Below are 15,123 nucleotides of genomic sequence, written 5' to 3'. Positions count from 1 at the left end.
ATTTCAGCTGAAGAAAGAAACTAAATAAACAAACAGCAAAGTCTGATTCAGTCAACTTCACAGCAAAAAAGAATAAAAGAAAGAAACAAACATAGCAGCAAACAAGGGAAGGGCAAACTTCCAGATGAGGGAAGCAAAGGAGCTCTAATTCATCACTCTTGCAGCTATCAGATGGTTAACAAATTGAGATGAGATACTTCTGAGCCTTTCAACGACTTTCGCTCTGGCAAACTTAAAGGATTCAGAAGTGCAGCTGGAATACATATGGGAGATGTTGGAGAAAGTTGATCATTTGAATTTGTAACTCCATTGTGTGCTGGAAGAACTTCCTGCAGATGAGGCACATCACATCAGCGACTCGGGGAGACTCTCTGTCTGCTAACAGGCATTAATTTATTCTCTGAACCAGCTACCAGAGGTGACATGCTTTATGTTAGTGTTACATATGCAACAAGAATCTTAAAATAAAGCCAGTGGGGACATAATTTCTTTTTTGCTTTCTAAAATCTCTACACTACAGCATCTCAAATGGAAAAAAAAACCCCAAAAACCAAAACAAACCACCCACCAATATTTTGATGAAACTAAGATTTCACATTTGGATCAAAGTGTTTTATTCAACATAATTTTTTATGCAGAAACCATTTTTAAATCAAAAGCTGAATACGTATTTAGATTATGTTCAGCATTTAAAAAAGAACTGGTATTAATAGACTATGATTGTGCCAGGTTCATCCAATTAGGCAATCAGTTACCAGTTCACTTGGTTAATGTTCAGCTACAACACAAACTCAACTACAAACCTTTACTACACAGCCTAAGTTACTCAAGCATCTTCTCCAAGTTACCTTTACTCCTTTATGAATATGTTAAAACTCCTGTTTCAAATAAAAATTATCTTTATGGTGGTTTCAAAATTAGCATGCAGAAAATGGAACAGAGGGGACAAAGGGAAAACACTATAGAGAAAGCACACCAGTCCCTGTCTCCCCATCACCAACCTCACTCCTGGAATTCAGAAGATTGCAGCTACCTGCAAAACGGAGCTACTAAAAGCTACTGGAAAGGTGTACGTGGAGCTGAAAAATTGAGAAGATGACAAAAAAGGGCCATAAAAATCACAAATGTAAACTAATAATCAAATATATACACACACAACAGGGAGACAGATGGCAAGTAATTTTCCCCAGTGCACTTACACTTGTTCTTCTAGTGCACGTATTTGGGTCACTTGCTAGATTAAATCTCATGTGGCAGACCCAACAGAGGTCCTGTCAAATGTGTATGGGCTCAGCCTGTTTTAAAATGATGCAAGTCTGACACTACAGGGTGAAAACATTTAACAGTCAACACAGTCTGGAATATTGCTCAGCGACTTTGAAACAGGGCTAATGAATATTTTCTACTACCAGCAAGGCTGCCCCATTCAGGCCTGCTACATAAAATGCAGTGTAAGCTAGAGAAATCTGGTCTGTGCTACCAAATTTCATGGAAGAGCCCTACACAGACAGAGACAAATCTGTACACATTTTCCAGAACACTGATTTTGACAATGTCACTGAGACAATACATCACTCAAGGTTAAAGCTTTCTACCATACTCTCCCTAAAATATGCCTTTCTTTTGAGATTTAGAAGGACCACCTCAACAGATGAGCTCCTTTTGCCATGTCCACCATAACAATGCATGACCTCAGACACGCAGAGCACTAATCTTCCCCTCCCCAGCTATAAACTGACAGTGCCCTGTCTTAGTCAGCACATGCCACATGAAGGATGACAGCTTCAGTGTAAGGCACCTGCAGGTCAAATTGCCAGGTGGGCTGGTGGGGCTTAAATGGTAGGCAAAAATGGTCATGTCTATGTGTAAACATAATTGTAGCATAGCAATGGGTCTCCCTCCTGTAATATTGGTAGATACTAGCACGAAACACTAACTGTGTGTGAAGAGACTAGCCCCTACTTAATCTGGCAAGAAACTGGATTTAACACAGTGCAACAAGCAGTATCTTCAACACATCTGCAGGAATGGAAATTGCATTTCTCTCTACCATGTTACCAGTTTCAAGATGATTTTGCTTAACAATAAATCATGTTTATTAACAAGCAATATGAGCTACTTTGGCATCAAATACCCCCCCCTTCATTCATCTCTTGTTTTAGGTTATTACATATCACATACATCTTCAAATAAATAAGTAAAAAGAGGGGGAAAATATGTCTGCTCCTAGCTGAACAAAGAGGTTTGAGCTGGGGAGGTGAAACTCTCCGTAATAATCTACACACATAACTAGGAAATATCACAGCTGTCTGTAAGAATTACAGTGGCAGGAACAAGGGTGGCAAAAGCTTTTCTTTTCTAGGTCTACATCTACAGAACAAAAAAAAAAATCCAACAACACTGGCTCTTGTGTTTTGAAACTAGAAACTGACAAGTGACACTTTCATTCATAGTAATCAGTAAGTCAACTGCTTAAAAATATTATGTGCAATATACCTGCTTAGCCTGAAAGAAATGAGTTAATGACAAAAAGTAAGAACATGTACGTTTGCTCACTCAGCTTCCTCGGGCTTAAAATTCATGCTATTCCACTTCAAATGGGTAAAGGGTGGGAAACAAAATACTGAATCCTTTGGTAAAGAGTCAAAGCCCAGACTACAATCAAGTTTGTTATATCACTGTCCAGAGCCTTTAGTTTGGTGCCGTGCTGCTGCTAAAATATTACATCTTACCATTGGAAAATTGATTTTGCTATGAGAAGTTTTATGATGCCACTTAATCTTGCCCAACCTACATAAAAAATATAGAAAGCAATTACAGACACCCTTTATGTAGTAAGTTTGATCACTACATTAAAAAGACAACAGTTGATGTAATTTCAATATAATAGCAAAGGAAGTAGAATAAAAACCAAGGCAATATGCTGCCCTCCTGAAACAAGACATTGCTGGTTCCCAGCTTAAATGCATAATTTTGGTTCAGTTCAAGTTAGTAGCACAATCCATCTCCTACATGGAGGGCTGTGTCCTGCAGCTCCAGCATCAACCTCCTTTTCTACTGTTACATTTCAAGCCAGCTCCTGAAGGGCAGCAAGATTCTGTGATTACAGTTAAAAGAATAGTTTGGGTCTGAGCCTACCTCTTTGAAGAGATAAACCTTTCTAGTTCAACAATTACTAACATAAAACAGCCCCTTTTGCCTTGTTCCTTCCAGTGTTGCCATTGAAAAACAGCCTAATTAGATGACCCCACATACTGATATGCCATTAACTGGCTTTCAGAGCACTCTAGTCAAAGCCTAAATCTTAGCTACAATGATGAGAAGTACTTTATTTAGTTAATAGGTAAGCACATGAATAAAGCAGTCTTTCAAACACCTTTTAAACAGTGTGAGATTAGTACTAGCAAAATCTGTGTGTGATTATCTTTTCCACACTTTCAGAGATGACACTCAAATACTTTTTTCTAACTGCATTAAAGCACACTCAGGCAAGATCAGAAGTAATCTTGACCTCCACATCAACAGAAAGTACTTCATACTGCTTTCCATGCCTAGTCCATTTGAACTAGCCTGCAGGACAGGCTTTTAACCTTGTGCTTAAACAACCCAGTTTTTGCCCAAACATTGCAATATATGCTATGTAGGATTATGTAAATATTCCACAACTCCTGCAGTTTTTAACTATAATAAGCAGGCTTAAAATAGCGTCACTGTATCAAAATATTCACTATTTTCCATTGATCCAATTCAGACCTCACATTTCAGGGCAACAGCAGACTTTTCTCTTTTATTGTTTATGAATGAAGCTTCAAAACTTTCAAATAGGTTTAAGAAAAATCACTTAGAAAATTGGAAGACTCACAGAAACCTAAAACCACTTAATTGCTCGCAAGGCTTCAAGTACATGTAAATGACCTGGAAGGCTGAAGCCTGAATTGCCACATTCTGCAGCCAACTCTGCTCCCAGCCAGGGACCTATACCAGGACTAACACTTGGCATTTGCTTCCAGTATAATAGGTTTAATAGTAGCAAGCCTTGAAAACAGCGGGGAGTATTCTGGAAGCGGTGACAGATCTTCAACACGGCAGGTGCACTGTAATACCGCTTAAGGGAGGAAAATTCCAAGTTTAGTAACTAATTACTGCAGGACAGGCAGGTTATTTTCCAAGGCAAATGCCTAATCAAAGACGCATTTGACCCTTTCGAATCCCATCAGCGCGCCGGAAAGTTCAACTGTGCAGCAAACATCATCCTGATCAGGCACATCCCTCACCCCACCTCGCCGTGCTTCTTCCCCTTCCCTCCTCTCACACCAAAGGCACCAGCCCCGCCTGACAGCTGCTCAGGGAGTTCGCTGGCACCGCGAACCTGAGCCATGCCGTAAGACCCTCCGCTCACACACCCACCCGGGGCACTCCTCGCTCCCTGCCCCGCACGCGTGGCCGCTCCCGCAGGATCCCAGCCGCGCTGCCGGGATGGGACGAGCCCGGCGGAGCCCCCCGCTCACCCGCCCCCGGGGCAGACAGTCGCTGCCCACGGAGGAGAGAGGCTGACGAAACGCTGTCAAAGTCAATCCCGGCTCACTTTTTGGATGGTTTAATTCCAATGGAGCATAAATCACCCCAGGACGGTTAATAAGTTTAGCCAGGCGTGCTGCTCTCCCTAATAATACATTATAATTATGCATCTGTTTTAAATGCGATCAGATTAAGTCACCGGAAAAAGCACAAATCGGAATTTCGCCCGACTAAGAACAGCGCCTTTCCGCAGCTCCGGCGGGCAGGTACGGCCAGGAGAGGAGCAGGTGGGCAGCCTGGTCTCCAGCCCGGCGGCCGCCCAGCGCAGCCCGGCAGCGCACGGCAACTTCCCGCGGGCGCTCGGTGCCGGGGAGCGGGGCAACGGGACGGGAGGCGGCCGGGCACGCCGCTGACACCGCGCATAAGGGACCAGCCCAGCCCAGGACATGCCAACTTGGATGGGCGAGTCCCTTCCCGCTCCGTGGGGCTGGAGAGGACCGAGTCCGAGCCGCCAAAGCCCCGGCACCCTCCGGCGCCGCCCCGGGCAGCAGGACGGGGGAGGCCGAAGCTCCGCTCCCGACAGGTGAGCAACCCCTGCCCGCCCAGCCCCGCCGCTCCCCGCCCTACCTGTCATCGTAGCAGAAGTCGGCGCTCAGGGTGTTGAGGTACAGGGCGAGCCCCAGGGCGCTGCTCAACAACTCCGCGATCATCTCTCCGCCTGCCACCGCCGCCGCCTCTCGCACCGGGGCAGCCTCCTGCCCTGCCCGGCCTCCCGCGCCAGCCCCGCCGCCCCTGCCTCCCGCGTTCCGCGCCCCCCGGCACCGCGGGGCGCCGCTCCGCGCTCCGCCGGCGGCCACAGCCTGACGGCGTCCCCCGCTCCGCCGCCCCTACCCCATGGCAGCGGGGCGATCGGCGGCGACAGCGGAGCGGGGCTGAGCGGAGCGGGGCGCGGCTCCGGCTCCCGCCTTCCTCCCGCGGCGCCCCGGCGCTGCCGCAGCTCCGTTCTCCGCCCGCGCCCCCCTCGCTGCCGAGCCGGGCGCCGCCGCCGAGGCTCTGGGAGCGCCCGCGTGGGGCGCCCCGGGCTCCCACCGCGCCTGCGCGCGGGCCCGCCCCGCGCCGCCCTCCGCGCCCGCCCCGCCCCGCCCCGCGCGCCGGCGGCGGAGCCGGCCCCGCGCCCGCTCGGGCTGAGGGGGCGGGCGGGCCGCGGCCGGGCCGCGTCTCGCTGCCAGCTGGGCGCAAGCAGCGCTTGTTTTCCTTCCCCCTTTGCCGTTTTCCTGGTCCACTCTGGTTTTGTCTTTGACTTTTTTCCCTTTTCCTCTGTTCCCCTTTTCTCTTCTTCCATTTCCCGTCTTTATTTTCCTTGTTTTCCTGTTTCTCTTTTTCCCTCGTTTTTTCTTTTTACTCAGCCGTGCTAAATAGGTCAGGTTACTAGCAAAGAGAAAGGCTATAGCTGTATTGGGGATGGGATGCTAGAGCAGGGGCTCCACACTTGCCCACAGCAGTCTATCAGTGTGAGCATCCATAGGGAGCGCTTAGCTTAGCTCACAGGTAAGCTCACAGTTAAACTTGGCGGAGAGGGTCGGAAACAAACACGCTCCAAGGCAAGGAGTGCTGCAAGCTGGTGCTCCCTCAGGACAGCCCCGCAACTGCTTCCCACGAGAGGAGGGGTGGGTATAGCCAGAGATGCACCCTTTGAGTAGAACAGATAAATACACTGGAAAGGAAAGCCAGCTGTGGAAAATAATGCACTGAAACCAGCTTCCAGAATTCATGAGATACAGAGGCATGAAGTTATGGAAAGGATTTGGGTCCATCCAGCTGATTTTTTCTTTTTTATGGAAAAATTTTAAAACACTGTCTCCTTTTGTTGCTAGCCAGTCCTTTTATATAACTATTTCTGCATGATTTCCATCAAGTGACACATAATGCTGTCCCAGAAGAATGGGAGTCTGTTCATTGGGGAACTTTTAATTAGTTTTCTTTCTCCCCTATGTGATTATTTAATGCTGTTCTTTGCAACCTCAAAATATAAGAAGTACATTAAGACCTCTTTTCAAGCAATGCTCAGAGCGCTCCTGGGAAGTCTGCCCCAAGTGTCACAAACATCTCAGCTGCTTCTACTTATATTCAGGGAATGTGTTACCACCATCAGTGGCAGTAATTGCAGGGAGGGTGCAATTTTTTTCAGAACATTAAAGCTTGAGGGGCCTTATTGAACCCATTAGCAGATCACATTGATCTGGCATTAAACTTTTCAGCCTGAAGCACTGAGCATAGTAATCTAGATTTTAAAGAGTTGGTACTCTTCATCAGAAGACCTGTGATCCTTCCTTTCAGACACCAATTCTCAATATGATTCTGGACCTACTGCCAAGATCCCAGACATCATGACTTAGTCCTCCTTGCTGCAGTGGAATTGCTGAATTCACACCTAGGTTTGTACAGCTCCTTCTGTAGAACATCCTAATAAACTCTGCATAAAAAGCAGTATAATTGCTGCTGAGTCATAGTGGCAGAAGCCTCTTGTTATCCATCAAAAGCATATATATTTTTTCCTTCAAAGAGTAGGACTACAGACTTGGGAATATGAGGTCTGGCAGAAAAGCTTTAGAAACAAAATAGATCCTCCAGGAAAAAAAGTTTAACAAAGCCAGGCACTGTCTAATAAAAGCAAGTGTCAAGAAAGGGTGGGATGAAATGTGTAGACTGTATAGAGAATGCTTGTTCCCCAGGACATCACAGTGCTCCAGGGTGACTGGAAACAGACTGTCCAAGTAGATTTATCTACACTACAAGAATCCACAAAGTCTGTGTCTTGCAGACACATTTCTTGTAGAAACAAAGGGCAAGTTTCCTCCCAATGGCAAGAGCTGTTTCCAGTGGAGATAGCCTACTTTGTAGAAAGATACAGATGGCAATATGTGCATGCAGCACCTCACTTGTCAGCTCTAGAACTCCACAAACTGGGCCACGCAGGGGCAGAAGCCAGAAAGAGCCAGTGCAGAAACCTGGAGAAAAATTGAATATAAAAACTATTGACCCTGATTAAACAATGCCACAAAAGAAAACAAGAGGATAGAAATCATAAAAGAATCATAAAATAATTCCTTCTCAGAGTTAGTTAAAAGTATTAAATGCATGTAGTAATGAACAACATTATATTTTACTGTATCATTGAGAGATATCAGACAACATTCTGATAGCAGATTTACAATGTAATGTACAGGAACCACAAGGTGTCAGAAGAGCTATTTTAGAAGTTCAGATCTGTCATTAAGCAGATATTTTGAAAACAGCCTTCACCTCCAGAAAGTCACAGGCTGTGGTGCCAGGGAAGAGAGGTGCAGGGTTGTAATAACACATAATAATAACAACAGTAATTTTGAAGATAACTAGAGTTACATAGTCAAACAGCTGATCTACTGTGTAGAGCCTAGTAGACAAATTCACTTTGTTTTGCTTTATTGCAAATACAACAATCAAAGTTATCTGTTTTAATACCAGTTGGGAAATTTCTTCATTAAAGACATTATGGACTCTGAATCACCGTGCTACAAGAGATTTCACCTAAATGGTGCCTGAAAGATCAAGTTGTGGCACAGCATGTAGAAATACATTTCTGTCACAGTGACAGATTTGGTTAACTGGTCACTGACTATGAGACTTTAAATGTCAGGGTAATGCATGTGGTACAGATCCCTCAATAAATTAGATTAGATTAGACACCTCAATTTCTATACACTGGGTTCATTTGCTAGAGCTTGTAAAAAATATTTGTGCCAACTTCCTTAAAGCATCTGAGAAGATAAAGGCTAACCCCTTGAGAGCTGCTAGGGGTTTTGATTAGAATGAGGCAACTGGATATTAAATGTTACTATAGGAATAATTAAGTGGAATTTTTCATTTTTTTGCCAGTTCTTATGCTCAGATACCATCAAAGAAGTATCATAACATACTGTGCCTAATTTTGAACAATCTAAACAAAACCAAAAATGTAGCTTAATGAACTTCAGAAATGTAAACTTTGATCCATTTTGAAATATTCATGCAGTCAAGAATAAACTGGTGTTATCTAAGGAAGGAAAAAAATATTTTATTTGATCAAAAGTGGAGAAAGAGAAGTAGAGGAGAATGCTTTAGCCAAGTGCTGCTTTCACAATTAGTCACTGATCCTTAGAGGTAATGTTGTTGGATTCTGTGGACTAGGATCCAAGCTGTTGTTTTCCTTTCATGCTAACAAGATCATGTTAATCTTCAAAGACACCAGTATTTCTGCTTTCTCTACAAAATTGCTTTTGGGTTTTGGGTTTTTTTGTTTGTTTCATTTTTGTTTTTGTTTTTGCTAGGGTTATGACAATAATAGTATCAGCAATGACAGCCAAAGTAAAAATATTTTGCGACTCCAAAGCTGTAAAATTTCATGGAAATCTGTATGAAATATTGTAGATATGACAGTAAAAATTAAACAGATGCAGGAAAAACAAGCACACACAAGACTTGCATCAGTACTTGGAAGAGATTTTAACTGAATATATTTCTTAAGGATGTACATTTCTGGGAGGCACCAGTTCCTACTTTAGATCAGTCTGTGGAGCTAGAGTATTGCTACAGAACTGGAGAGAGAGAGAGGTGCAGAGAAAGGGAGAGAGAAAACCAATGCATTTTTAACTTGACTTAATCTAATTATGCTGACTCTCTCTACAGAGGAAAAAAAAAAAAAAAAAAAGATTGTTCAAGGGAAGTTTCTTATATGCACATAACATGCAGGAGCATTTGTATGACTCATAGGTGAGCATATCTCAGTGGCAGAGAAAAAGGTAATTTTTAGTCTCTTGAATTTTCAAGGATTATTTTCTTAATATTGCTTCATTCTAGACTAATCCTAATCTGCTTTGCATATTTATCTACCATGTCCTTTGAGATAGCTTAAAGAGAGATCAAAAAGAGTTTTTAATCTTTCTTGTTCAGAGTAAGTTGACAGTATAAACTTACTAAATGCAGATATGTCTATTTGTCATCTCCCAGAACATGATCCTCTTACTGTTTTTCTCATGCTTTATAAAAAATATCAATATGCCTGCTTTGGTTTTTGGTTTTTAGATTTTTTTTTTTTAGTTTCATTTTGTTAGGTTGGGCTTTTTTTTTTACTTTTTTTTATCAAAACAAGAATACAGCTAGAAATACAGCTTCATAGAAATACAGATTCTTAAAAAATGGCTCTGGAAGTAAATTGGAATTAACCTAATTTTATTACAGGTGGAAATCAAGGCAACTGGCATTTGTATCAGTTTATCCAAACCATATGAGAACTCTACAGCAGAAGAGGAATCTATCCAAGGTCCCAGCCATGATTCCAAGTCATTCATTTGCTTTCATCATGAGATCATCCTTCCATTCACAGTAATTGATATTTCCTTAGACAAAACACAATGGAATTATCTTGGGGATTAATTTGGCCTAGGACACTAATTCTGAGAAAAGTTCTACTTGACAGATGGATGCCTGCAACATTACCAAGAGGTCTGTGGTGTGCAGCCTGGATTTTGTGCAGGTGGAGGATAGGGACTATGAGCTGTGTATCATATCCTGCCTCTCATCATTTCTTGGCAGCTGTATTGCCCAGTAGATAGAAAAGTTTCATCAGCAGCTGAAAATCTGTTCCTTGTCATCTTCCTTCCCATAGAAAGAAGCGAATCATTGTGCTGTCCATAAGTCTTTTACTTTTCAGGCTATTGACACTTCCCTTGTGATGGAGATGTTGAAAGACAGTTTTTACTGTAGATCTGTCTACTTCTACTTTATTTGTCCTTCAAATGTACAACCTGGGATATTGGCTGTGGAAACTGGACAAAAAAATAATACATCTCTGTGGCAGCAAGATCAGATCTTCATCCCACAGCAGAGCAAAAGCAGCCAAAGATGCAAGTGTAATTTCCACCTCAATCCCTGCAGATTTTCTATGGAATAACCTAATTTATTTCTTTACCTCAGTACAATCCTGGCTTCCTCTGTATAAGCATGAACTAAAGCCAGGAAAACCATGATTACTCTTATTTCAGAGGGAATATGTCAACATTACCAAAACATATCTAACACCAGCACAAGCACACTTCTCAAGAGTTAAATAAACAAGGTGAAATTATTATAGGCTGTAAACCTTTGAACTCCTCTAAACAGAGTCAGTTTTATTTTTCATAGTAATATTGGAACTAAATGACATTTTTTTACTGCAATATAGATAAGCCCAGAGAGGATAATTCAAGTAGTTCTTGGTTCTTAATTAACAATATAGCAGAAACACAACTAAATTAGCAGGAATTAATGTTTCTTCTCATCTTGCTCATTTTGAGAAATCCATCTCTGTATACATGAAATCCTGAATTAAAATCTCAGATGGCCTCTATCTCCATACTTCAAAATATAATTAGCACATGCTAGCAATAAAGTCACATTAAATTTAATTTTTAATTAAACAAACACATTACTGCATTTTTAGTGGTTTAAGGGCATTTCTACATTGATTTAGAGATAAGGCAAATTTTTCTTTTATTTTCAGATATGGTAAAATGCAAAATATGAAACATGTGAAAGTTTTTTTTATACACAAGATTTGTAGCAGAAGTTTAATCAGTCCAGTGGAGCATTTGCAGCTTTTAAGTGATGCACTGACTCAGGAAATGCAGGTGACCCAGATTTCTCTCCTGCTGTATCATACAAACAAATAAACAGAATTGTATACTTTCTGTGAACAATGAGTTGATTGCTTGGCTACTGGCTATTGCATATAGATGGTGGATTCCAGTTACATTGATGTGTGCCATAGGATGCAGTGAAATGAAGGTTATAATCTCCAGTTACACACCAAAAATAAAATTCTTTGGAGACTCCATACCAGTACTTTTCCCTCCCATGTACATTGGCAGAGAGGAGAGAATTCCCCGTGTTTTGCAAAATAGCAGCTTTCTAATTTATTTAATCTCTTCTTATTTTCATTCTAGTAATGTTTTCTTACTTTGTTTGCTTGGGAAAGCATACTTTGGAAAATAGACCTAGTTATATCTTCCATGAAATTTACCATCACCAAACTGGCCTGTCTATACCAAGGTGTTTGCACACTGGTAATAGCAAACTTGGACTTTGATCAATCTCTAGCAACCTTGAGGAAAATTTACCATCATAAGATTGTTTTCTTATAATTTTTAGATAAAGATGGTAAAAAGAATGTTTTTTCTTTTTAATTCCATTCATAAGTTTTGGAAAACAGCAATGTTCCACTGAATACATCTCATGGAAAATATTACTTCCTGTGTTAAGGCCTTAATTTAGTTTCCTCAATCTGCTAATGAGTAAGACATGCAACCTCCATGATCAACAAAAGGATATTCCCATATGCTGGCTACCATGTGATTAAATCCTTATTTTGTAGGGCAGGTACATTGCCAGAGATTTTGGATCATGTTTTCAGCTGGTATAACTTGTCATATCTTCAGCAGAACTGTTGCAGTTTCACTCATCTAGTGTCTATTCCTTAATACAGATTGAGGCATGAAAAGAGATAAACAGGTCTAGAGATTGTTGACATTTTAAATTCCTTCCTACCATATTTTGCACAGGAAAGAACATTAAATTTGGCTATGTAAATAGAAGCCAGATTTTAAAATAGCCAGGTTCTCTTATGCATCAAGGAGAAAGAAGGATATAAACCAGAATTATTGGCTTTCTGTGATATTTTATATTCAATTTTCTCTTGTTACATTCATGCCATGTAATTGCGTGCACATGTGTACATGCGTGGTCCTTATTGTGCAGGGTTACAGCCAGATTCTTGTTCACATGCCAGAGCTCTACCAGGGGTTCGGGGCACGCGGCCTTTATTCTGTGTGCAGCAATGAATGCTCCTTCCTATATCTGCCAAATGCATGGTTTGATCCCATTGATATCTATTTGGCATCAGGCTGTTACTCACTAACCCTTCACCACAGCTATTAATCACACAAACATGCAAGGTAGTCTGCTGGTTGTCGTGCGCTGTTAAAGTCCATCACTGAAATACATTTTCCCAGGTGATTCCTGCCTCTCCAGCCTATTCCCAGCACCCACAACGTATAGAGGCATTCAAATCACCGGGCATATTCCAACTGTTTTGAAGAAACTGTCTTTACCTCAGAGTTACCCCCTCTTTCTCTGGACTCACCCTCGGCACTGCACAGTTGTACATTGCAATATATTTCAACGAGGGACTTGGAAGAAACCCACATATTTTAGAATGCCATTTTGAAAATTTAACTCACTGCAAATTCTTTATTCTTCTTATAGTTTGATCTCAGAGACTTGCCTAATTTGGGCTGGTTTAGACACTTTCCATTAGCAGCAGCAGATGATAGCTGGCTGAAGGGTTCCTGTGACACAATCCTCTGTGTGTACAAATAGCCCACAAACAGCCCACAAAGTACTTTTTCCCCATGGCCACAACTGGAATCGGATAAGAAAAAAAGTTCTTTATTTGCAATTCCAACCCTCCTTCAATAAGAATTCAACTTTGATAGGGTTCTGACAAGTTAATCATGAATATTGCCAGATAAACATTTCCCTGGGGATACCAAGCAGCACCAGCCAGGCAAAAGGACTACCAAACAAGACTCCAAAAGTACTACTGGTAACACAAGAGCTTTACCAGCAATAAGGAACTAAGCCATGAGGCAATTTAGTGAACGAGGAGCAAATCCTTATCTAACTTACATCTTTATTGCTTTGGTACAAAGGCACCAAAGCTGGTGTGGCTTACATGGGGTATCTGTAAATGTATCTCCATCTTTGCCATGCGTTCTATGGGAAGAGTGCTATAATGTTATTTATACACACACCAAAAAGAGAAATGTCTAATTTTTGCACATATTTGAACTGAGATACAGAGAAAATTTCTGATGGTCTCTATAACATGCTTTCTCAAAGCAAACCTTCAGTGGCAAAACATATGGAATAACAAATTATTTTTCAGTAGAAAAAACAAACTCCTGTCACAGGGACACATTTGTCTGATTCATATTCTCCAATGTTCACTTTTATTGCAGCTTTTAAAGCCAAATGGTTTAGTTTGAGTTTATAAGTTTTCTGATGTTTAAAGTTTGGCAGTGGATAGACAAAAACACTCACATAGCAGAGGATGTGATGGAAAAAAAGGGAGAACAGGGTTGCAGTGCTGAGCTCAGGGTCCTGCTGCAGGCAATTCTGGAGGCCAGTACCCATTATATGACGTGCCCATTTTCCCAGTTATATTCCTCAAGGTATTTATTCTGGTGTTCCTATCACAAAATCTGGTGCCTTTGGATGCTTTTTAGAGCATTTAGGGAGCACAGAATTACAGAAACAGATGTCAAACATCCCTAATTCTCAGTGTAGCCATTAGAAATCATGTTTTCTTAATCCCGTTGTCAAAATGGAGACAGAACAATCTTTGACACAATTAATTCGTAGCATTTTTCCCAGCCTACTTTCCTTATCAGGTGGAATGGTGAAATGTTTGGGAAGGCCTCCAAAACTGAACAGCAAGCTCAGCTCTACATCCTCTGACAGATATGCACTCATCACCACCAGGGTTAAAAGTATCTACTTGGTGCTGTACTTTTAGCAGGTCTTAAATGCCCAGAGAACTGCAGCAACAACTTTTTTCTCCTTTACATGAGGAATAAATATGTGTGGCTGCACAACTTCAGAAAGGAAGAAAACTTACCTAGATTTGTCAAAAGAGTTTGAGGAACTTAGAAAAACAATAATTTAAAAAAATGGTATTGCTGTCAAAATAGACCTTTATTCTAAATGAAGAGTAGTGATTACACAGCAGTGAGGGCTTGGCTACCCACCCTTTCCATTAATCACTTCTGCTGGAAAGTACAGAGGGGAGCATACAGTGATTAATCCAAAAGCAGTGGGAGAATACATTCTAGAAAGGGCACAGAATTTCCAGGTCTAGAAGTTCCTGGTGTACAGTAGAGGATGATATCACTTCAGCAGGCAGTTACAGTTCAATGCCACATTGTCTGTAAGTATATAATATAACAGATCAAGAAAGAAGCATGTTATTCTTTCTAAATCACAGGGGTTTATGAAAGGTAATCATTTCCTCTGTCTGTCTTTCTTCCTTTCTGATTGCAGGATTTTCTCTTCTCAAATCCTAAATAAAGCTATCATAAAGCCAGTGGTTTAGAGTGTCTTCCAAACTGCCTTTGAAGAATTCATCATGAATTGATGAAGGAGTTTATTTTCAGGCAGTATTTTAAGTTAGTGACATTTTATGACAAAAAAAAAAGAACCGTGTTTGTTAGCAGGTGGAGAGGATAACTGTCTCTTTTCACTTAGAGACACCCCATCTATTTTCAATCTGCTTTCAAGTTTGTTTAAGATTATTTTACCAGTGCAGAGACTTAGGAGCCTTTAGAAAGCATATGTTCCTGCAGTTTAGAATATATACTCTTGGTTTTGGGTTTGAGTCCAGTGAAATTTGCAGCTGTATTTCTTCCCTTTTTCTGTTTCTCTTGTTTTTAATCTGCATTGATTTTCCCCCTATAACACATAAAAAAAAATCAATTTTCCATTTTGTTTTTTAAT

The 15,123-nt window shown here is 41.4% G+C and overlaps 1 protein-coding gene and 1 long non-coding RNA gene across 2 annotated transcripts in view; one reads left to right on the top strand and one right to left on the bottom strand.

Annotated features, from left to right (window-relative positions):
- The window catches only part of TMTC2 (transmembrane O-mannosyltransferase targeting cadherins 2), a 235,404-nt gene extending 230,103 nt beyond the window's left edge, over window positions 1–5,301 (bottom strand). The window contains exon 1 of the mRNA XM_021528041.3: window positions 5,146–5,301. Within this exon, the coding sequence (XP_021383716.1) occupies window positions 5,146–5,228 (83 nt within the window). The 5' untranslated portion in view covers window positions 5,229–5,301. The remainder of the gene's footprint in view (window positions 1–5,145) is intronic.
- LOC116184745 (uncharacterized) overlaps window positions 5,080–15,123 on the top strand; it is a 32,771-nt gene continuing 22,727 nt past the window's right edge. The window contains exon 1 of the long non-coding RNA XR_004149456.1: window positions 5,080–5,101. This is a non-coding gene — a long non-coding RNA (uncharacterized LOC116184745). The remainder of the gene's footprint in view (window positions 5,102–15,123) is intronic.

This window comes from Lonchura striata, chromosome 5 (assembly GCF_046129695.1).
Source record: "Lonchura striata isolate bLonStr1 chromosome 5, bLonStr1.mat, whole genome shotgun sequence".
Classification (NCBI taxonomy): domain Eukaryota; kingdom Metazoa; phylum Chordata; class Aves; order Passeriformes; family Estrildidae; genus Lonchura; species Lonchura striata.
Note: the sequence above shows the minus strand (reverse complement) of the source record. Positions and strands in the feature narration are given on the sequence as shown.